Raw genomic sequence first — 23,072 nt, forward strand, 5'->3', positions numbered from 1 at the left:
TGATGTGGGGCCCTCCGTGCAACCTCCTGATGAAGGAAGGTACGTTTGGAGCCAGAGTCATGGTGCTTTCAGAGCTGTGGGACCTGAAGCCTCTCCAAGCTTTTTGTTTTCTCCTCTAAATAATGGGGGCCATAATATTTCTTTCTCGGCCTTATTATCATGGGTAAAGGAAAACTTAGAACAGTACTTGGCACATAGTAGGTGTTCAACAAATTTCAGTTCCTCCCTACCATACCATGCAGATCTGGAAAACAGTCCTGCCTGCCCCTTGAAGGGCTAATACAGCGAGATCCAAGTCCCAACCTACTGTGACTTGTGGCTTTTTATATTTGGAATTAAGGTGCTTAATTTTGTGGATCACACTTTAAGAGAATTATTGAAAAGGTGGAAAGTGCCTAGACAAGAATAACCAGAACAGTGGGAATAGGAGGTCTTGACGTGTAATAGGTAAAAAAAGTCTCAGCCTTTAGCCTGGATATTCTCCCCCCGCACTTCCCCCCCCACACACACACAATCTCTCTCTCTTAATCCTCATCAGAGGATATTTTTTCCATTGCTTTTCAGAGAGAGTGGAAAAGAGGGAGGGGGAGAGACAGAGGAGAGAGAAGCATTGATGTGAGAGAGACATATGCATTGGTTGCCACATGCACCCTGACCCCAGGGTCATGCCCTTGACCTGGAATTGAACCCATGACCTTTTGGTGCTCGGACTGACACTTTAACCAGTGAGCAACACCGGCCAGAGCTGATTTTCTCTCTCTCTCTCTCTCTTTTTTTCAATTTTTTTATTGATCAAGGTATTACATGTGTCCATATCTTTTTTTAATGGGAGGGAGAGGAAAGAGACATGATAACTGTCTACAAACACTGTAGGAGATGGACCCTGTTATAATTCACAAGACAATTACAACCAGTAGTAGAAGTTCCAAGGGAGAAGATTTGGGCTTAATTTAAAGCATGACTTTCTGATCATTAGAGAAATTCCACAATGGAACGACTGCTTTTCAAACTGATGAACCCTTATCTTGCAAGTGCCAAGAGAACAATGAACTCCTTCCTGTCTTTTAATTTTTCTAATGTTCTTTCTCCATATTCCTTTGCTTTCCTTTTCCTTGATCCTGTCTTCCATTCATTATAGGACATTTATTACCCCCCCCCCCCCACTTTGTCCTCAAGTACTATTCTTCTCATTTCTCCTTCTTCAGTTTCCAAACCTTTTGTTGGCTCTCCCCACCCCGACCCCAACACACAGTCCAATGACTGGAACTGCCTCCCTGAGTTGTAGGCAGCAAATGGCTCAGAATGTCACTGAAATCGGGGCCAAGATTGCTGTGCACACTGGCAGGCAGGGAAGGAAAGCAAATGGATTGCTGCAAAGGCAGAACTACTGCTGTGACTCTCCCGTCAGGGTAGAGGGATCCAGCAGAATCTCCTGACACCTAGGCCATGGAAAAGCCCACTTGTCGCTGGGCACTCACAGGCAGACAGATGGGGTCCCAGCCGAGCACTGTTCTTTCAGAGATGCTCTCCACGAGCTGAACTCATTCTGAATCCCTTTCCAGCCCCGCCCCCCCAGGCAGTTATTTCCCTTATCTTTGAGCTACCCAGCCATCTTGTCATATTTCCAATTTCAAGATCTCCTCTCCTACCAAATGAAGCAGAGAACGGAGACAACTGGATACCTGATGAACTCCCCAACTAGCATATGGATGTGTAGACACATCTGACAGCAATGACATGTAGGCCTGAGTCTGCATCTAGAATTTTCAACTCCTTTCTCTAGCCTTTTATCTTATACCTTCTAGGCCCCCTTTCTTTATCCTTGGTTCACCTTCTCTTCCCTCCATTTTCACCTACCCAGCTTCCTCATTGCCTCTTTTGGCTTGCAATAGTTTCCCCTTCCATTCTAGTTGCCCAAGTATAGTGTGCCAGGGGATGGCAAGGAAGGCCAACTCCCTCCCTTCCCCCAAGGGCCCCAGTACACTTCATACCATGAGCTGGGATCTGCTGGATGTTAGGGCTCTTGGGTACAGGCAGGCCACCAGGCATGGCAGTGACAATGGCTTGCTGATGCGGTGATGGGCGGGACCGAGCCTCAGGCACACTCTTCTCCCCAGGTACCACTTCCTTCCAGTCCTCTGGGGTGCACTGCTGGGGCTGTGAAGACATAGGACAGGGATGATCTTCTCATGAACTGCCGTTACATTCTGGACACTTCCCTGCTTCCGTGGAGCTTGGGTAGATGACAAGGACATTCTGATTTAGCCAGCCCCACATTAGAGAGAGGCCCCTTTCTTTCTTGGAATATCCGGAGGACTTCACCACTCAGCCCACCTAGAAACACACCCCAATAGGGGCTGTGGGATTACCTGAGCTGTGGCCCCCATTTGTTCCCTGAGCCTGGGATCGTCTTACTCACCACTGGTGATGCAGGCTGCAGTTGTAAGATGACAGCAGAGGCATGCTGGAACCTGCGTTGAGGGGTGTGGGACAGGCCCTCAGGATACCCATTGTGAGGCCCAGCATCTGGCGTGGGAGGGTGGCAATGCTGAGTGCTGCCAGGCTTGTATAGGTTGGCAGTGGGACACTGGAGAGGCAGGGTGGATGTAACTGGGCCTAGAGGCATGGCATGGGATTCGGGACTGGGCTGCAGGGCCAAGCTCGGAGGGATGGAGGCGAGCTGGGGGTGGGACTGGGCTTGGAGTGCGGGCCGGGATTGCTGGGGCTGCTGCTGCTGCGCTGGCTGCTGCTGCTGCTGGATCACAAACTGGGGCTGCAGGTGCTTTGAAGGCGGCTGGGAGAGGAGCTGGTGTGGCTGCAGTTGAGCATAGGCTGAAGGGGAAAAACCAGGGAGGGGGCGTGGCTTGACCTCGTCCTCTGCAAAGCCCCCCAAATGGACCCCCGCCCATGCCCACATAAAGGAGGCTTCTCAAACTCAGGGTGGATTGCTTTCACCTTTCACCTACAGCCTGACTTGGTCATGGCCCAGTCTTTTCTGTTTTCCTGCTTTCCTCCTATGCTGCACACTGGGCCCGTGGCTTTCCCTCAAAGCCCAATGCAAAACCCACCTCCTCTGGGAAGCCTTCCTTGACATTCCAGCTGGATTCTAGGGTCCCATGTTCTCTCTCTTCTCCAGGCCCTTCGCTTGCTTTTTCCACGCCTTCAATACAGGCAGCCTCCCACTGCCCACCCAGCTCTGTCTGGCTCGTTCTCATTCACCCTCCGCTCAGCCCAGGCTGGCCTCCTCCAGTTGTGCACAGTGGTCCTCAGACTGTGGCAGGAGGCAGACCAGGGCCGGGCTACCAGGACCTCCTGTTACACGCTATGGGGCCTTGGGCTATGTGCGCAGCCTCTCTAGGCCTCAGCTTCCTTGTCTAAAAATTAGAAATAAAGATAGTTCCCACCCAGAAAGTTGTAAGGATGAAATAAGAAACAAACAAAACTGTGCAAATAAAATGAGAGAAAATGACATGATGTGCACAGCCCAGTGTCTGGCACCGAGTCCTGTCCAAGCATTTCTAGCTATAATTAAAATCATTATTTCAGGCCTGGCTTGGATTCTCAAAGGATCTTGGGCTTACCTCTATCAGAATCAGCAGTATTACAGTGAGGTACAATTGTTCTTAGCTCTCTTTCCTTCCAGATCATGAACCCCGTGGCATCAAAACTGCCAGGTATCTCTCTCTATCCAGAACCTCGTGCCTGACACTAGATGGGTGCCACGTAAGTAAACTTATTGTCATTTGTTGCCATTGGCTGCTGGCCTTCTCTCCCTGCATTTTAACCAGGCTGACCTTTTGAGGTGAGGATTTTTAGTATTCCCTTCCGGGTCTAGCTCATGCCTTGTATACAGTAGCGTTTCAGGAAATTCGGCTGAAACCCAGGTCAGGAACAAGAGGCATTAAGGAAGAACAAAGTGGTCCCTGGTGACGGACTGTTGTAGGCAGAAAGAGAGGGAACATGGGTGCCCACAGGCTACAGTCTGGATGTCAGTCAGTGATGACAGAGGGAAACTCCAATGGTGATGAGGCTTTGAGAGAAATGTATTGGGTTTGAGGTGATGGTGGAATGTCCAAATGAAAATTGCCAGCAGGCATTTGGTGATTATAAGTTGCCCCTGACCCTAACCGAAGCCTTGTCTCCTAATTCCACACTGAATACCTCAAAACTTAACAACCAGGCAGAAAATGTTAATCAGGCAAACTTCACAATCAGGAATTTTTAAGACAATTGCTGATAAGCACCTGAGATATTATAGATGCCACGCCAGTCCTGTTAGGCTCCAGCAGCCAGCCAGACCTGCAGAATGATGCTTATCCTCCCTGAAAATTCAAGTAAAACCTTTTCTCTTATTACAAAATCAGGAATTCCAGGCTTGGGAACAGAGTCACTCCAGGGGCTGCCTATCTGAGGTGAGAACCAGAGATGGTGCAGGTCAGAGGAGCTGAGAGGATCAGTGGCACGTCCCACTGCTCGCTGGCTGTGTGGCCTGAGAGGGTCCCTTTCCTTCTCTGGGCTTCAGTTTTATCTGTGAAACAGGAGGTTTGGGCTAGGTGATCATACAAGTCTCTTCCTGTTTTACAATTGTGAGTGGCTACCACAGGAAAATAGTTTAAAGGACTTGTAAGGTGAAAACAAAAGAAGGTTAGAGAGAAGGAAGGTTCTGGATCTACAGAGCATAAATAGTATATTGAGGGAATTAGGGACAATACACTGTTTACCAAATTGGGAAAGGCCACTGCTGGCCTCCTGGCCCTCCATCCCTGGGCCTCCAACCCTACCCTCCTCCCTCCCCCACCCGGTGCTGCTCGTGGAAAACCCGAAGGCAATTGTTTTAGAACAAATGATGCTAGTGCATGTCAAGGCTGTAAACAAAGCTCGTGGAAGCTTAGATAAGTTCATAGGTCAAAGACCCCAATGTATTTTGGGTGGAGGATACATCCTTCTGAGGTTAATAAGAATTAACTGCCGCACTGTCCTGGGTAAACGTCCTTTTATAGCGAGTATTGCAGTAACCTAATGGGTCTCTGTGATTCAGTTTCTTCTCCTATAGCCCACCTTACAGATGATTGCAAATTACCCTTCCTGGTGCACAGATCTGCTCCCTGATCAAAAGCCACCAGGGACTCTCCTTTGTCTGCAGCCATCTAAAGCCTCTGACATTCAAGATCTTTTCACAACACAAACCAACCTTTCAATTCTTATTTCTTTGATCCAAGCTCACTGTCCCCTCTATGGAGCTTATGTCTTGTCTCACACTGTCTAGAGCGCCACAGATCAAATCCAGGTCACCCTTGCAGCCAGCAGGACTCCCCCCTTCCTCCCAGCTGTTCCAGGTCTCTGCTTTGCACTGTCCTAGGGACAGCGTCTTCAGCAGGGTTGGCTCTAGGGTTAGAATGCTTGGATTTGAAGCCTAGCTCTGCCACTGACCAGCAGTGGGATGCTGGGAAGTCAGACCTCTCTGTACCTGTGTCCTCATCTTTAAAATGGGGGGTGGGGGGAGTCATGATAATACCTATCTCATAGTTACTTCTGTAAACAACTATCTCCTTTAGTAGGCAGAATTGATGTGATTTGTTTCCTCCAAAGCACCTTGAATTTAGCAGATGCTCAATCAGTATTACTGAATGAATGAATGAATGAATGAACGAATGAACGAACGAAGGCCTTCCTCCCGTCCAGCCTCTGCTCACTAGCTTCCTGTGTTAACCTTCAACTCACCCTAAGGGCCCTGCTCCTGGTCCTTAGGACATCGCAGCCCCTCGCCTTTTGGGTCCAGTTTCAGCTTCCCGTTTCCTGGAGTTCCCTCCTCCTGCTTCAATGATCTGAGGCATAAGCTTCTCTGGCGCAGGCTCGGCTCCTGTTTCTCCCTTTGCCTTAACCCTCCACTGCGAGTTTTCCCTCGGAATTCCTGAATGCTTTTGTTGTTTGCTTGTTTGATTCACCTTGTGATAACATTTACTGCCTTGTATATGTATCTGATTCTTAAAAATTAACTCGTCTCCCCACCTCTCATTTTAATGCCTTTTGAATTGGGATGCATATACAGTAGATGATGTGGGTTTAACTGGCAGTGCTTTTCTTAGTTAAAAAAATAACGGCGCCTCTTACAATCAGTGGTGTCTTAGGTTAAATAGGAATACTTGCATTCTTTTGTGTGTTCATTTCCTATCTATCCAACCAGATTGCATGGTTTTACAGTCAAAGATGTCTTATGTTTCTCTTTTTTTAAAAAAAAATTAAAAATGGCTTTAATTCAACTGGAAAGTTTTTATGTATCTTTTATCTTCCGCATTGTCCAACGTATTACTCTACACGTTTGTAGATGCTTAGCAAATGTTTGCTGCTGATCATGGTAAGGCCGATGAGTTCTTCTCCCTCTCCCAGCCCTCCCAGCTCAGTGTGGGTGGTGAAGGAGGGCTTTCCTGTTGAAGCCATGCTACCGAGGTGGCCACATCCCTCTTCCCCAGTTAGAATGGGGCACATCCCTTTATGAAATCGATGCACAGAAATCTCTCTGGACCTCCCTTCTTATATTTTCCTAAGGTCCAATAGTTTCATTTTATTCCAGCACCGATTTTGGCTCCCACCCCCCAATGTTAGAAAGTTCATCACTTTTAAGGATCAAAGAGTTGGTTCCATGGGACCTCAGCCACAGCTTTGGAAGGCTTCATCAGCCCTTTCTGCTGGGGAGCAGGGGAGGGGCAGGCCTGGGGTCTGCAGGAATTAGGGCCCCGCTAAAAGGAAACTCCAGGGAACGGTCTGGTGCTCTAACCTTGAACAGCCTCCTTAGAATCTGAAGAGGCTGACTGCGGTTCCCAAATGGCTGGTTGTTAGCAACGGGGGATTAAGGTCCTCCAGGCAGGAGGGCTGACTGTGAGGGATTACTGACACGCCCCTTCACCGCATCCACTGTCAACTTATCAGTAATGGATCTCTATTGATCTCAAGGCTTCAAGGATGCAGGACACAGCCCACTTTCCCGAAATGCTCGCACTCTTGTCCCAAAGTCTACTAGTACAGGTGCTGTAAGCATCCCAGTCAATAACTGGTTAGAGTTTGGAGCTGTGGGAATATTATGAGGGGAGGGTACCTGTGAGAGAGGAATGGCATAACTTTTTACTACCTGCTACTGTTCAAGGTTTAGAAAGCTAAATGAAGAGATACTTTCAGCCATTCAGTCACTCCACAACATTACTAAGCACCCCCTGCAGGCCAAGTACTATGTTTGGTGCTGACTACAACATGGACCCTAGAATACGGTAGATAACAGTTCAGTGAAAGGACAGCTGGTAAACAGATTTCCCAGCGTAACTTGGTAAGTGTTATGATAGGAGATAAGGACCGAATGCTGAGGACACAGAGAAGGGGGTTCAGCTTGGGAAGGGGAGCAGAGAAGATTTCCCAGATGAAGAAAGTGTTAGCACCATCCAGAGTTAGGAAGATGACAAAAGGAACAGCATATGGGAAGTGTTGAGGGTATAAAATACGGGGGTGCATTCAGGAACCTGTAGGGCATCCTGTACCGTTGGAACCCAGGGTGTCTCTGGGAGAAAAGCCAGAGAGGAGGCAATTTTAGGTTAGGTCTAAATGATGCTGGCACCCTCAGGAGGCCGCTCAGCTCCAAAGATGTCTCAGGCCTCAGGGTATAACTGAGATTGAGGTCGACTCTAGAGGTCGGAGTCTGATGCACACAGACAAGGAAGCTCCTTTTAGGCAAACGGAAAGCAACAGCCACGTGAGTGTGTTCCGTGGTGCAGCTCCTTGGAGCTGAGGGCTGGGAGGAATCTGAGGGGGGATGTAGAGTGGAGGGAGTTTCCCTGTAAGAGGAAATCGGGTTATAAAAACAGGGTTGCCAACTGCAGGGGCTCTCTGCGGTGATGCACCTACGCTTTCATGTCTGTAGGCCTGCTCTGCAGCCGGCTGGCAAAACCACCCAAATCCTCTGTGAGCGGGGTTCCTCATCAGGCAGCTTGGAGCATTAAAATGAAACTACCCCACCCCTGGCAGAAGGATAGGTAGTACAGCCTAAGTAGCTAAAGGCATGGGTTTTAGAGTCAGACAGATCTGCTTTGAGTCTTGGTTCCGTCTTAGACAAACTGCTTAACCTCTCTGTATGTTGACTTCTGTTCCGTAAATGGTGATACATACTACATAGAGAAGTTAGAGTCAAATGGAATATTATGTTTAAACCCCAAAGAAGTTTACTGTCTTTGTTTATACCTAGGAGATGCTCAATAAATGGTAGCTGTTTGTATGTCGCTTTGAACGCCTCACAGCATTTTTCATCGTTTGAGTCTCCTGTATTCTTACAAGAAGCCTCAGGCAAATGGGCGGTATTCCCGTTTTACAAGCAGAAGCTGAGAGTGGTTTCCAAGTGACTTCCCCAGTGCGGTGGGTTAGGGGGAAACCGACTGCATCTGACAGAGGAGGCACAGTGCCTTCAGGTAACGCATGCTCAGAAATTGCTGCTGGGCGAGTGAATGGTGCAAGTCGGGAAGCACACAGGGACGCCACACGAGTGGGAGGTTGCTGAGGGAGTTAGAGGTAATCTTGGAGGGATGGACAATGACAGGGGAGTATTATGCCAGAAGGTGGGAGGTAAAATAGTCATAAAGCGATGGGAGTGGGGAAGAAGACCTGTGTGAGGAAGCCATGGCAATGAGAGTGGTGCAATGGGCAATGGGGGAGCATCTGGAAGGGACCCCAGGGCAGAGTCAGTCTATCAGGAAGCCCTTAGTGCTATTTATTGAGTCTCTCCTATAGTAGGGGCATTGCAACTGACAAAGCAGGAACTAAAGACACACGGCAGTGTTTCTGGCCAAGGAAGAAAGAATCTCTGAGGAAGATGATTCTAGCAGCTGTGAGTAGGCCATCCTGGCAACCAGTTAAGCCTCCGTGAGCCTACTCTTTGGTGGCCACTTTGCAGGCCACCTCATTCATCTTTACAGCCTGTGGTAAATATAATCACCTTTGTTTTATAAATGAAGTGATGTTTACAGACATTAAGCAACTTGATGATGGTCATAAAACTAGTGATGAAGCTGGGGTCTGAAACCAGGTCTAAGTCCAAAGCCTGTGCTTTTGCCATTTATAACACCCTCCCCTCTGGTGAAGGAACATTAAGTCAAAATAAGCCTGAGATTGTGAGCCTGGCGCACAGGAAAACCTCATGGCAGTGGTCAGGAACTGGGAGAGGGGACCCCTCCGTAGAGAAAGACTTCTGGTTGTTTGTTTATGAATTCTCCAAATGTTAAACACGTGAAATCAGGTGGGGAGGTATCCAATGGGAAGATCCTGTCTCTGGCTGGCAGCCTCGGGGGAGCGAGGATGGGGGCAGGGATGGATGCATACTGGGAAGGCATCTGTGGACAGTTGGTAGATTTTTGAAACGTAAGAACAGACAAGCTCCTCTGGGGGCTAAGTGTTGGAATAAAACCAAGGGAGGCAGGGGGAAAGGGTGTCCCAGAGCTCATGGCAGTGGGGCAGGCAAAGGGGAGGAGGAGCAGGTCCCACCTACATGAACAGATGGCCAGAGGCACACATGGCCTCTCCGGGTGTAGGCACTGCCCAGTGCCAACGGAGATAATCCTCCTTCTGTTCAGTTCTTGAAACCTACTCATTTGTCAAGGTGCAACTCACATTTCCACAACCCCTATTGGAATTCAAACTTGTTCATCTCTGTGACTCCCATATGGTTAGCATTATGTTTGGCACATAATAGATGCTAAATGAAAATTTGCTGAGCTGAACTGAACAATTAAAGAGAAAAAAAACTATTTGGGGATGACAGTTAGTTATTCTTTCTAAGCCATATCTTCTTAATTTGTGAGATGAAACAATCCTTGTTAGGATTAAATGAGATATATAGATAAGGCACTTATTACAGTGCCTGGCATTGAATTGTTCATGAACTGCAATTACTATTCTTAGCTGGTAGCATCCATGGAAGTAATATACATAAAGGAGCCTGGGGGAGGAATGCCAGGAAAGGAGTGCTCAACAGTTCCAAGGTCCTCTGTGCATCACAGCGCCCGCTCTCTCTCTCTCTCTCTCTCTCTCTCTCTCTCTCTCTCATCCATGCTGAGGGATGCTTTTCAACAAAATATAAAATTCCACTGATATCCTGTGGATACCCCCCAATATAAGGAGATTCTTAGTAATCTAAACTTGGTCCTACAGCGGATAGTTGAAATGGTCTTCATGGCTACTTGCATGATTCCAATATCAAAATGGTTAGGAATTTTGACTCTAGCCAGATAACAGGCCCACCTGCACGTTTTGTTTTTTATTGGATTCTCTAAGTAAAGGTGTGTCTACCCCCAGTTTGGCAGCTGCTTGGGAGGGAGATACGGTACGCCAGATTCCTGGAATCAGCAAGCATCCCACTGTCCAGCCCGCAACAGAAGACAGAAATCACTCCCCGACACAAAACCCTCTCTGTGATAAACAAAGCCGCTATGTGCAGGCCTTCCCAACAGAGCATTCTCTCCTCCGTGAGACCTGAGGAGGGACGGGGAGGCAGAACAAAAACGGGCATCTGCAGCACGACTGTGTGAAAAGGGCGCAGGGTTTTCAATGAACAGACCGTTCCCTTTTGTCACAGCATCTCCCTCCCGTCAGCAACGTTCTCCTCACCTTAGGGCCAGACTGCACCCAAGGCCTCGAGTTTATCCACTAGAACGAGGACTCCAAGAACCCGGCCCCCTGTGGGGAGCTGTGCCCAGCCCCATAGGACTGGGCTTCCCCGGAGACCAGGCCCTGGGGCCCTGCCGCCTGCGCCTGCCCCTCTCTGCCCTCGGTGGTTCCGTCCTGGTCACTGAGAAGCCCAACCTCTTAGGCTCAGCTCTCCGCCCCTTACTCCCCTCCCCCACTCCTTTTCAGGGCTTAAGGGACCTTTTCTATTTGCAGAGCCTAAAGAAGCTGGTTGCCAAGGTGACAGGAGCAGGAACAGCGGGGAGCTTGCCATGGGGGAGGGGCTTTGCCCCCAAACAGCTGTCAGTGGGAGCAGTCCCAGCTGGGACTAGCGCCTTTGCCTGCTCTGGGAGGAAACGGCCCGGGAGAACACATTCCCCTCTGCTCCGCTCCCTCCGCGGCCCCTCCACCGCAAGTCTCCACTGGTTCCTTTCCCTGGGGGCAGCCAGCCAGCCAGCTCAAAAATGCTCCAATAACAAACAAAAAACCACTCTGTGCTCCCCCCCCCCCCCGCCCCCATTGGCATGCACGCATGCTCTGATCATTCCACTCGCAGTGGGTCGACTGGGCAGGAGGCCAGGAGTTACCTCCGCCTGGGGAACTGCGGAGCCCAGGGCAGGTGCGGCTCCGGGCTGCCCCTCCACCCTACCCCCGCCCCCGCATCAGGTCATAGGGTTAGTTCAGTCCTTTTGTTTGTTTGTTTGTTCCAGGGGCCCCCAGAGGATCTGCAGCATCCTGAACCACCACTGTCATCCATTTGGGAGGAGGGGTGGGGGAGTGGAACCCTAGGGTTTACAGAGAGGAAGGGGTGGGAGAAGAAAGGAAGAATAGGAGGGGATAGTGGGAGGCAGAAACAATGCAAAGCCTACTGATTTGTGTCTCTGGGGGAAAGGTCTTTGTGGTCCGAAGCTCACAGCTGCTCCATAGAAAGTTCTGTGGAACCACTGGTCCCTGTACTGCAGATAGCCACATAGCGTCAGTCCCAGCCACACCTGGGCTCTGGATCTCAGTCTGTGGCTCACCTGCGGGCACCCTGACCAGGCTTGAGAAAAGAGAGCCCTCCTTTACACTCTGTAAACCCTAGAACAGTCTCAGAACCGCCGGCTCTTTGAGCTTCAGGTCAGAAATAAGAAAGGCCTAGAAAGCCCCAAATCACTGTCAGAACTGAGAGAGGCAAACACGGCTAGATGACTGAGATCCAGGATCTGACTCAGCCAGACTGGTTCCCAGTTCTGCTCTAGGGTTTGTGCACTGAATGAACAGGTAGAAGAAATGCTAACTTGGGGTCCCTGCTCTAGTCCAAGCTGCTATCAAGTCACTATAAGAACCAGTCTTTACCTCTGAGCCTCAGTTCCTTTCCCCTAAAGGAAGAGACTGGAGCAATCTCTGGAGAAAGCAATGCCAGACAGAAAGAGACACCTGGAGCCACAGGGCAGTGAGGCCTCCAAAGGGTAGGTAGTGACCACGGAAGGTACAGACCAACCCTTTGTCCTTGAAACCTCAAAAAGGTGAATAAAGGACTTTAAATCAGATTCTTCCCAGCTCACTGTCATAATGCTTTCCTGTCTCGAATACCTCCGTCTACTTTGTCTGCTGGGTCAACTGCTCATACTTCAAGACTCACGTGCCATTTCATCCGACCATCCTGCCTGGTGCTGAGATGACCACCTGTGCTCTGTGCCCACTTACCCCCTACTTATTCCTTTCATGGAATTTATGACATGAATGGATTTGCTTCTACCGTATACCTGGCTCTGTCCTTTTGACTGTACACTCCTTTAGGTAAGGAATCATATTTTGACCATCTTGGTTCATTAGTAACAAGCACAGAGTAGATTCTCAAGAAAAAAATAGATTGGATGAGGTCTGAGGGCAAGTGACGGTCCAGGGATGTGACCAGGCTGAGTCTCTCTTTAATGCAAAGCCACATGGCCCACCACCGTATTTATTTCTGTGTTACAACAGCTTGGTCTTGCTCTCTGGAAGGGAAAGTCAGGCTTCTAGGGCTGTTGGCAGGTTCTTCCCATCGGGATGGCCGACAAGAGGCGGTGCTGGGAGAATTTTAGCCGGCAGGGAAAGGAGTCTGGCCCCAGGGAAGACTGATTCACCTCCTTCAGAGAACTCGCCTCACAAGTGACTTGCTGGATTATTTTTTAAAAATCTGCTACATTTATTCTCGCGTGACCTCATTGGGACCTTTCTTGCCTCTTCTCCCCAAGGACAGACAGTGCACTGGGTTCCGACAGTGCTCGGCGCTCACACGTTACAGCACTCATCTCACTGTACCTGTCTGTCCTTCCAGACTGTGCTCTCCTCAGGGGCAGGCCCCAGTCTTATTTATCTCCACATATCCAGAACTGGCAATACAACTGGCAAATATGGATCAACAAATGTCTGTGGAATGATGAGAAAACGAACTCCCACTTCCTCATCTCCCCATGTGTTCTTACATGCCTCTGGCCGGCCCCATCCTTTTTGCTGACTCTTAGAGAATTTCAAAATAGTCTTGCTGCCAACCTCCACCCACTCAGGGTCAACAGCTATGATTGCACACTCTGAGATTCACTGCTGTGCCCATTGTGAAGGACTCATTTAGTCCAACGGATGTGGCTTCCTTTTAAAGCTGGATGAGAAGCATGAAACGGATTGAGGAGCTAATGAACATCTCAAGATTGGAAGAGGGGAGAGACACATGGCTGGGATCTTAGCATGTCCCTGGGGAAAGGGAAAGTTTGAAAGTTTTCCCTGGCCCGCAGTTTTCTGGGATAGGATCCTTCTTCCTGGAGCCCTTACCTGGTGCAATGAGGGGATGGGCAGCCACAGCGGGCACCATCCGGCTGAGCCCAGCCCGGCCCTCCAAGCTCCCTGGCACACTGCTGTTGCCATCTCCTTTCTTGAGTGGCTCCATCACACTGTCAGTTAGGCCAGACTTGGTACCTGCAGGGGAACCCTGAGCAGTGCTTCTGCCCTGTGATGGGGTAGGCAGAGGCTGGCTACCACCTGGCGTGGGTTTCAGGGCCAAGCTGGGCAGGACAGGCTGAGTGGGGGGAGGGCCCGAAGCTGCTGCAGCTGGTGTCTGCTGTGTTCGGAGGGTCAAGTTCTGTACCTGGAAAAGAGGGGTCTATAGGAGTCCAGAGAATGTGGGTAGGAACAATGCCAACACACAACTAAGACAGGGAAGGAGTTAGGGACGGATCCAGGAATAGCTGAATAGGATCGTGTATGAAATCAGAGACAAAGAGAATGAGTTGGGGCTGAAAGAGAAACCAGGAGCAGGTAGAGGTTCTAAAGGGGACAAGAGAGAGTGCTATTGATTGGATCCACCAGCAGAAAAAATGGAATTCTGAGAAGGGAGGACGGCTCAGGCTGGGGCAGGCCCGGGCAGGCAGGACAGGCGCTCTCCCTTCTGTTAACTCCCGCCTCCTCCAAACTAGCAGGATGGGATGCAGACCACTTAGAAAGAATTCCCAGGTGCCGCAGGGCGTGGGCTTGCCACACCGGAAAAGGCCAGGGCAAAACGGAAAGTTAATTAACCAGCAAGGCCACCAGGCAGAGGATTATCGGGTCCCCAGAATAAGCTGTGCACTGGTTGGGCCTGCTTATTCAACCTGGTCCCTGGTGCCCTCTGCTGGACATACAGAGGCTGTGCCAGACTCTCATCTGACAAATCTGATGATCTTGCTACCACGTGGCCCCCATTCTGTAGCTGGGGATGGGGTGATGGGAGTGGGAGGTGTTCCTCTGCCTGGCTGCCCATAGGATCTTCACAGCCACAGCAGTACCTGTGTGCTCCCTCCCAGCAGAGGCTAGGGACCCAGGACTCATCTTCCCTCCCCCTTCCATGCCATTTCCCCTGATTCCTAGCGGTGCTCGTCTATGTAACCAGAGTGGGATTTTCCACTTGAAAGCAACCAAAGCAGCAGAAGTTACACTGGGGAGGGCGAGTGTAAGGTACAAAGGTAGCAAAGCCCACCGGGCCATTACTGGCAACCACGCTGGCCTCAGCGCGCTGCTCTGACGCCTGACCTATGTTGCAGGAACAGGGTCAGGAGTGGCTGAGGCCTTCTCAGTGGGGAATGAAGGAGCAGGTCTGGGCACACTGGGCCATCCAGTCTCCCACCTGCTGTCCTAGGAGATTCCAGCCTTCCCAAAGATTCAAAGCTCCCCCAGGGCTTGGGCCCATACCCAGTATCAGTACCCCTCAACGGGGTACCCACCCCCCTGCCCTCCCACAAGCATGGAATCCTCACCTGGGCGGGGGTGGGGGGCCGGGCGGGGGAGCCAGTGCCGAGCTCAGGCTGCACAGTAGCGACGGTGGCCGTGGGCGTGAAGATGAGCTGAGGGGACAAAGGAACAGTGCCGCCTAGGCTCCTAGCTACCTGCACCAGGTTACCTGGCTGGGCCTGGAATCACAGGAAACGAGGCGCCTTTTACCTGCCCAATGTGGGCTCAGCCACAGGACAGACAGGTTAGCCAGGGAGCAGATATGGGGAAATAGGCAAGAAAGGGAAGGAGTCCAAGGGGATCCTCTGAAAATCTCGAGGCTCGTGGCATCCTGACCTAGGCTGGGCAGTGAGAGGGGGTGGGGGAGAGCCACCCTGTGGCTGTACCCAAGTCAGGTTTACTGCAGCAGCCTCTGTGAGGAGCTCATCCTAGAGGGGACTGACATTCGCAGGGCATCCTAGTCACTCTCTCCTCAGCGTCCCGGGGAGCAGGGACCCCGGGCTGAAATAGATGCCCTAGGGTCACTGGCTAGGTCTCACCCACTCCTGACTCTAGGTTAGGACAGAATAGGACTCAGCTCCAGAAGGGATGATTTGCTCAATTTTTAGTCAAGTTTAGGTGTGTGTGTGTGCACGCGTGCGCGCGCTCGTGTAGACAACAGTGGTAGAGGAAGCAGAGTGTCTAGAGCTGTACTTGTGTCTGCATCTCCTTCCACGGGGCACAACGCAGGCTACATGATAGTCTCTGCATGACACTTGCACCTCTGTGAGTCTAGCTTGGGGTCAATGTGGACATGCTGGTGTCTTGAGAACTCTAGGAGGCACCCTCCGTGCATGTATGTTCTGCTCTGGGGAGGGAGGCAGACAAGCTTCAGGACTCAGTGGGGGCAGTTGAGTTGGGCAAGGGAATGAGTAACTGAAGACAAAGGCCAGCGTGGGCAATGCCACAATGTGGCTGTTTCCCTAGAGAAGTGGAAGCCTAGTCTATGCGGTGTGACTAAGAGGCTAGTCCCTGGGAATGCAGCTGCGCCTCAAGCAATGAACTCAGAGTCAGGAACGGAAGTGCAGGAGCAAGACCAGAAAGGCTCCGAGTGTCAAATTCTGGCCACAGGAGTGAGGGAGGGTAGGCCTGTGTGTCAAGGAGCTCGAGGGAGACATCTTCAGGATGGGAGATATGAGGTTGGATGGAGCCGAGAGTAGAACCATTAGATGCTACTGCCTCCTAGGGTGCATGCTGCTATTTTCCCAGGAAGTTCTTCTAAATCTTAGAAACCTCTTAAGTTCCTGAGGGACTCGGCAGCCCTCAGGGCCAGGTGTAGAGGAGAGATCTTAGGTATGCATATCCAGGGCCGATGCCATCCTGAGTACATTTGACCCAAACATGCCCACCTGATTAACAATTGATGGGGTGACCGTGATTAACATGAGGCCCAGCTGGGAGGGCAGCGGAGGCAGCAGCACATCCTGATGCTGGCTGCCACCTTCACTATCTGAGCCGGAATGCACCTTTGGCCCTTGATCACCAGCAAGGACTGTCACAGTGAGCTAAGACCAATGTCCCCATTTCTGTGGAGTCTATGGATGTTTCTATGCTTGCTTATCTGATATGCCTGAGTGTACAGACCATTGAGGCAAGGACTCCTGCATTGTCTACCCTAATTAATGTTAGGGAGTGGTTTCTGAAAAGAGGAGCACAGTTCTGTTTCACTCTCGGAGGGGAAGGAAAGGAGGCATCATGGGTAACTATTTCAGCCTGGAAACCCCGCGTCCTTGTCAGTGAGCCCATACCAAAGCTCCCCTCAGCTTTCCAGCTCCCCTCCCTTCTTTATTCCACCCTTATCTCTGCCAACTGTCTCCTAGGCTTCCTCCCAACCTGGGCTAATCCCTACCCTTCTCTCATCTCTCAGACTCTCTGCCTGTTCCCCCTGGCCCACCTGAGCCGTGGCCCAGGCTGGGTACTCACCATCTGTGCCCTCAGATACATCTGTGCTTGGCTTGCAGTCAGGGCGGGAGAAGATGTGTTGCCCAAGAGCACAGCCTGCTGGGCGATGCCCGAGGCGGTTGCTGAGTTCACACTCTGAGCCCGGTTGATGAGCTGGGCTGCCGCTGGGGAGGCTGCCAGATTGATCTGATGGGAGAGACACACAGTAGGAAACAGAGGTCCTGTTGGTTACCTCCGTGCCCCTGCATCCATCTCTCCCCCCCCCCCCTCCCGCTTTCTGTCCCTGGGTGGATTCGGCCTTCTTTAGAACCATCTCTGGTCCTTGGCCCTGGATCTTCCCCCAGCGCTGCCCCATCTCTGGCCTTTGTGCAGAGCTGCAGGGAGGGTCCAATGGCGAGAGAACTGAGCTATGAACAGAGAACCTTGGCATTGGAACGATGACAGGGAGTTGTTAAAGTAAGGGTTAGGGAGAGACACGTATGATTTCTGGCAAGAGTAATAGATCCCAGCCATGATTCCACATGGCTGAGGATTCCCCACCCCTGGGTCTTGGGCAAAGAGGATGGAGCTGGTCCTGGATTGGGGCTCTGCCCACTTCCCCCCATCTACTCACCGAGGATGACTGGGCCGGGGCCTGTGCAGACACACTGCTGCCGGGGGTGCTCCCTTGTCTGTTGGCCACCAGGCTCGCCTGGAAAGGACAATTCTTATCACTAGAGTCCCAGATCTCCCTTAGCCCCGCCCCGGGCTCTCACCTTCCAAGGAAGTACAACAGGGTGGGAAGGAGTCAAACCTCCATTCTGCCTCATCTGTGTGACCTTACGCGAGTGCCTCAGTTTCCTTTTTCATAAGGTGGGGACAATAACAGTGTCTACCTTGTACGGTTGTTAAAAGGATTGAACAAGGCAAAGCATTTGCATGTAAGCACTCACATTGTCAGCTATGGTTATTAGCAAGGTTTCCAGCTCTCTCAGTCCTCCATCCTCCCCACTCCATCATATCTGGGTCCCCATGTGGAGCGTTGTACACACTGTCTGGGATGTCCAGCCTACCCTCTCCCCTTGGCCAGCTTCTTGTCACCCTTCAAGGGTAGCGTCAATGTTACTCCAACAGAGAGGCCTTCCCTGGCCACCCAATCTAAGGTCTTCCTTGTTATTCAGTCACAGCTTACCACAGCTGAGATGTTCACATATTTTGTTTCCTTGTCTATTTGGGTTTCTGTTTACTGGCTGTCTCCCCACTATGAGCTCCAAGAAGATAGAATCCACAGTATACTCAGTGCCTGACATAAACTCTGGCATACAGTAGGTCCATAAAATATTTTGTTGAATGAATGAATGAATGAGTTCTTCTCAGCCACTGATGGCAGAGAGGCAAGCTGAATGGGCAATGCCTTTGCTTGTGGACCTCTCTGACCTTCAGTCCTGTCCTGTGGTGCAATGACTTGGTGAGGAAGGCCGGGGCTGGGCTGGGCGGGCTGAGGGTTCCAGCCGCTCCACTCAGGAGCTGTGTGACCTTGGGCCAGGTGTTTAGCCTCCCAGAGCCTTTTTCCTCGTCTGTCAGAGGCCGCCGCCGACCATCACACCTACTTCAGGGGTTCTGTGAGGGTCCAGGGAGAGCGTGCACAGAGCACGTGTGCAGTGCCCACTTCGTCTCTTACTCCCGCAGCCACATGACCCTGGGGCATCAGCAGCACCCTCTCCTTCTCACCTGCTGCACAGCCGCCAGGCTCTGGAGCTGCGCGCTGCTGAGGTGCTGCTGCTGCAGTGCCGCCGTCTGCAGCATGAGGTGCTGCTGCTGTGCGGCGTACATCTGCTGCAGGTACTGAGCCGCAGTGCTGGGCTGCCTGTGCAGGGCCTGCTGGATCACCTGCGAGGGGCAGGAGAGGTGCAGACAGGGTTCAACAGCTGTGCCACTCACCCACCGCAGACCCACCCCTTCTGCAATAACGCCTGCCACCCCCCTCTCTTCCCAACTGCTCAGAGAAGGCACCAGGTCTGCGAGCACCACAACCAATCACCTCTCAGGGAGGCATCTCTGCCTTATCTATCTTGTATCTCTTCAGTGCACTGCCCCCCAGAATGGTCTGCCCTGTGTTGGCTGCCCCCCTTGACTTTAAGGCAGCCCACCACTGCTCTGACTCACTCTCAGGGTGGTGGGGAGGCTGTGGGAGACAGAAGTCCTTTAAAGCCTCCAGTGACACTGTGTCCCATGCCAATAGCACTCCCCTTCCCTTCCATTCTTCAGCCTCAGATTAGGGTGATTGGGACACAGGGAAGATGACGGAGGGAACCAAAGCTCAACAAGGCCGAGAGAAGGAAAGGGGTGGGAAGAAAGACAACTCACAAGGGGGAAGGACTATTGCCACTTAAGCAACACACCAGCCAACTAAAACTTACCCAAGGGCTGTATCCTCCCTGCCTTCTTGCGCTTCTTCCCAGGGTTTGCCCCTAGCTGCCTGGAAAGTCCTACCAGTCCCTTTGAAGAAATCCCCTGGGGCTTGCAGACCACAGGGCTTGCAAGTGCCACAGGGTGATGCGTTACTCTCTCTCCTTTCCCTCCCTCCATCACCCCTCTTCTGAGCCACCATCTCCCACTCCCTGGCCTTACTGCCATTCTCTCTTTCCTGATGGGACTGGCTGAGCCACAGTCTCAAGGAAAAGAGGAAACGATAAAAGGCTCCTCCGACTGCACAGATTCAACACCATGGTTATTCCACTAGACCATGCTGACAGGCCCTCCTGGCCAGGCCTGGAGATGACCAAGGAATTCAATCCAAGATCAGCTGGAATCTCACCTGCACGGTCTGCCGGTCAGGGATGCCACTGTACACAGAAATCTGGGGCCCAGCGGGGCGGCCACTTCCACCGCTGCTGCTACTGACCCCGCTGGCACTGCTGGCGACACTGGCACTGCTAGATGTATGGGGGACCGGCAGCTCATTCTCCATGGCCCGTGGGACGGCACAGCCAGGGGGTTCAGATGGCAGAAGAGCAGGCGGATGCTGGGAGGAAAAAGGCAGAAGTGAAATGTTAAAACACTTACTAGAGCAGGCACACATATGCATGAATTTCCCATCAGCCTGTGGGGGGACTACTGCACTGAGGTCCTGTCATCTGAAGGACAGGGCCAGGCAGGTTCACTAGGTGAGAGTGAAATCAGTCTGCCTGATCTAAAGTCCATGACCTGTTCAATCTGCTCGAGGAAGTAAAACCAGCAGAGGAGGCGGAGCTCCTGGAATGGTCTTACTGGGATCATCTCTCACTCCATCCATCTCTTTATCTGTGGGATAGAGATACTGAATACCAGAGAACTAATTATTTCTCCACATTTGTACAGCTGGTTATTGAAAGAAATGGGGATAAAAATCTAGAGAGAACTGAATGAAAGAAAGAGGCTAATAAGGAGACAATAAAAGAAACTGAAGTGTTTGTTTTGTTTTGAAAGCTGGAAGAGCTTTGAGTATTTGGAGTCTCTGTTTTCTTTATGAAGAACTTGCTGAGTGCTCTCCAATCTAAAGCTGAGTAGGGCATTAGGTTGAGCAATTTGGTTAAAATTGCAGTGTTTAGAGTCAGAAAGACTTGGGTTTATGTCCTGCCTCTGCCACTTACTGGCTGAGAAAGCTTGGCAATCACTTTTCTAACCTTCTGTCTCTAAACTATCAGATGTAAGAGTGTATGGATTATTGGGAGGATAAAGTAAAACAATGATACGAAGTGCTTAGCAGAGCGCCAGGTATGTAGTGAGCGCTCCCTAAGTGCTGGCTGTTGTGTGGTTACTAAAACTGTCCCGGTGCTAATAGGTCAGTCCTCTTCCAGTGTAGAAACAGCAGCGCCCCTTGAGACCTTCTACCCCAGTCATTAAGGAGGCCACCTCTGATCTGGATTCAGAACTGAAAATCACACATCCCCTTGAGGCATTGGAGAGGGGTTGGGGAGGAAGGAAGGGGTGGTGAGAAAGGCATACTCAGATTGAGTTCAAGTCCCTTTCTTTTTCTTCTTTCATGCTGTTTCTAAAATCCTCATTTCTACATATACGCTTTCCCTCCTACCTATTCCTTCCTACATCAAAAACTACATTTATTGCCCTGACCAGGGTGGCTCAGTTGGTTGGAGCATTGTCCCATGGGTCATGGGTCAGGGGTTTAATTCCCCATCAGGGCACATACCCAGATTGTGGGTTCAATCCCTGACCAGGGTGCGTATGAGAAGCAACGGTTTCTCTCAATCGATATTTATCTCTCTCTCTCTAAAATCAATAAAAATATATCCTTGGGCGAGGAGTAAAAAACAAACAAAAACCACTTGTCATCCCATCATACACATTAAATTCTCTGCTTGCCGGTTATACCATTTCTATAAATGGAGAAAATAAAATGATTTTTTCACACTAATGAGAACAATGCTTAGTGCAAAGAACTACAATGTCATCCATGTTCTGTTGTCATCTCTCCAATGTTGTCCATCTCAGTTGGGTTGTCAACATTCCTCGAGGCTGCCTTCTTCAGACTGGGCAGATTTCAACTTGGGCTAAAAAGTGTGGATGAAGATCAAAAGAGAGAAATGTTGGGGGTAAGGAAATCTGGGCCACTCCCAGTTGGCAGTCAGCAAGTTGAAGTTCAGAGGGCTTTGGCTTCCAAAGCAATATACCTGCCGTAAAGAGTGCTCACGACCTGGGTCCTTCAGCAGTGGTTTCCCTAATGCTTGCACATCTGCTTTTCCTGCCACAGGGCAAGGCCTCTGTCCTGGAATCCCCTTTGTCTGGAAATGCACTCAGTTCTGGGCCTCATTATGGCCACTCACTTGTTACGGATACTTAAGGATAATGATGCAGGAATCAATGAAACATGCTAAATCCCCCTGATGTCATGTTCTAGGGAAGGAAGGGCAGGCTGGAGAGCAAGTGGTAGGAGGCACAATTCCTGATCTGGCAGAATAGAGAGACTAGTTGCAGAAATGAGGTGCAACTGAAATTTTAAGTATCACCAAGCAATGAGTAAGTAAATGAGAGTTATGTTCAAACATGGAATCCCCAGGGTCTCCTCTTACTTAAATGCTTGGCCTCCGTTTCCCAAAATGCTGACCAGAATTGGGGTTCAGTTCTTGCTTTCATCCCACCCTAAGAAATCTCAACTGAAGTACTTGTAAATATTAAACATAACATGGGAAACGGCAGCAGCCACGGCAGGTGACGGATAGGGTGATCTACATCCTGGACGACCAGCCTCCGCTGTTTTCTTCTCTTTTGTAGCAGCTAGGACAGATCCTCACTGAGGAATGAAACAGCACATAATGGTAAAGAGAGCCCGGCATTCCCTACAGAAAAGCTGTGCAGGAAGGACCGCAATGATCCCGCGCAGGAGAGACTGGCCTGAGCAACATGGGGACAGGCACAGTGTGGTTCCTGAACTTTCTGTCTGGTCCTCCTGTCTCCTTCCTTCTGCTGCCAAGCATGCCTTCCCCTTCTCCCTTCTTTCTCTCATTCTTGGCTCCTGCACCACGCTTGTCTTTTCCATCTCATTAATTGTTGCCCCCACCCCTGCTTTTCCCATTCTTGTGGCTGCCTTCTCATCCCTATGCTCTCTCACATCTGTGCTCACACTCACCCTCCCTTTGACCACTGCTCTCTTACTGCTGGCTTCCTAGCACTGGCCCCATCCTCTGTGTGCTCACACTCACCTCGATTGTGCGTGGACTCTCTTGAACACGTGCATGCTCTCCCTCTCACTCTCCCCTTGCCCTCTCACTCTCATGCAATTGACCCTGACTGCTTGCTCTGGTTTACCCTAATGAGCGCTCTCCCCCTATTTCTGACCTCTTTCCGGCCTCCCCACAGCTTCTCCTAGTCCCACTTCCCTTGACTGACCTCACTCTGCATGTGGCTCACTCTACATTCCCCTCCTTTGCTCCAAGTGCTCTAGATCTCTCTCAGTGTGGTCACCCCTACCCTAACCTCAGTGTAATCCCCGCTCCCCACAGCAAGCACATCCTGTCTCCTTCATTCATAAGCATGCACACTCTATCATATGCTTCCTCCATCCTCCCTGAGCCCCACCCCCTTGTTCTCTCTGTTCTGGCTGAGGCTTTTGCCCTCTCTTTCAGTCACTCATGCAAAGCACAGAGGAGGGAAGGACAGACTGCCTAGAGGATAAGGATACACTTGAAAGGAAACGTGACATTTTTACTGCATGAATCCACACTTCCTCTGCTTTC

General features: G+C 50.8%; 1 protein-coding gene and 1 long non-coding RNA gene across 6 annotated transcripts in view; one reads left to right on the plus strand and one right to left on the minus strand.

The window, feature by feature from the left end:
- Positions 1 to 19,863, minus strand: part of PHC2 (polyhomeotic homolog 2) — a 46,429-nt gene extending 26,566 nt beyond the window's left edge. The window contains exons 1-8 of one of the 5 annotated variants that reach the window (XM_054720394.1): positions 19,658 to 19,863; positions 18,571 to 18,729; positions 17,474 to 17,551; positions 16,882 to 17,046; positions 14,946 to 15,032; positions 13,489 to 13,795; positions 2,420 to 2,832; positions 1,992 to 2,157 (exon numbers count right to left, since the gene is read on the minus strand). In XM_054720394.1, the coding sequence (XP_054576369.1) occupies positions 1,992 to 2,157; positions 2,420 to 2,832; positions 13,489 to 13,795; positions 14,946 to 15,032; positions 16,882 to 17,046; positions 17,474 to 17,551; positions 18,571 to 18,729; positions 19,658 to 19,810 (1,528 nt within the window). In that variant the 5' untranslated portion in view covers positions 19,811 to 19,863. Of the gene's footprint in view, positions 1 to 1,991; positions 2,158 to 2,419; positions 2,833 to 13,488; positions 13,802 to 14,945; positions 15,099 to 16,881; positions 17,047 to 17,473; positions 17,552 to 18,570; positions 18,730 to 19,657 lie in introns of all 5 variants that reach the window. The other 4 variants (XM_054720395.1, XM_008156974.3, XM_028133274.2 and 1 more) reach the window with 4 other exon arrangements.
- Positions 2,151 to 8,441, plus strand: LOC114228199 (uncharacterized). Its single transcript, XR_003614309.2, has 3 exons — positions 2,151 to 2,238; positions 3,644 to 3,723; positions 8,228 to 8,441. It is a non-coding gene; the product is annotated as an uncharacterized LOC114228199 (long non-coding RNA).
- Positions 19,864 to 23,072: the final 3,209 nt, after the last annotated feature.

The sequence above is a fragment of the Eptesicus fuscus genome, chromosome 9 (genome assembly GCF_027574615.1).
Source record: "Eptesicus fuscus isolate TK198812 chromosome 9, DD_ASM_mEF_20220401, whole genome shotgun sequence".
Classification (NCBI taxonomy): domain Eukaryota; kingdom Metazoa; phylum Chordata; class Mammalia; order Chiroptera; family Vespertilionidae; genus Eptesicus; species Eptesicus fuscus.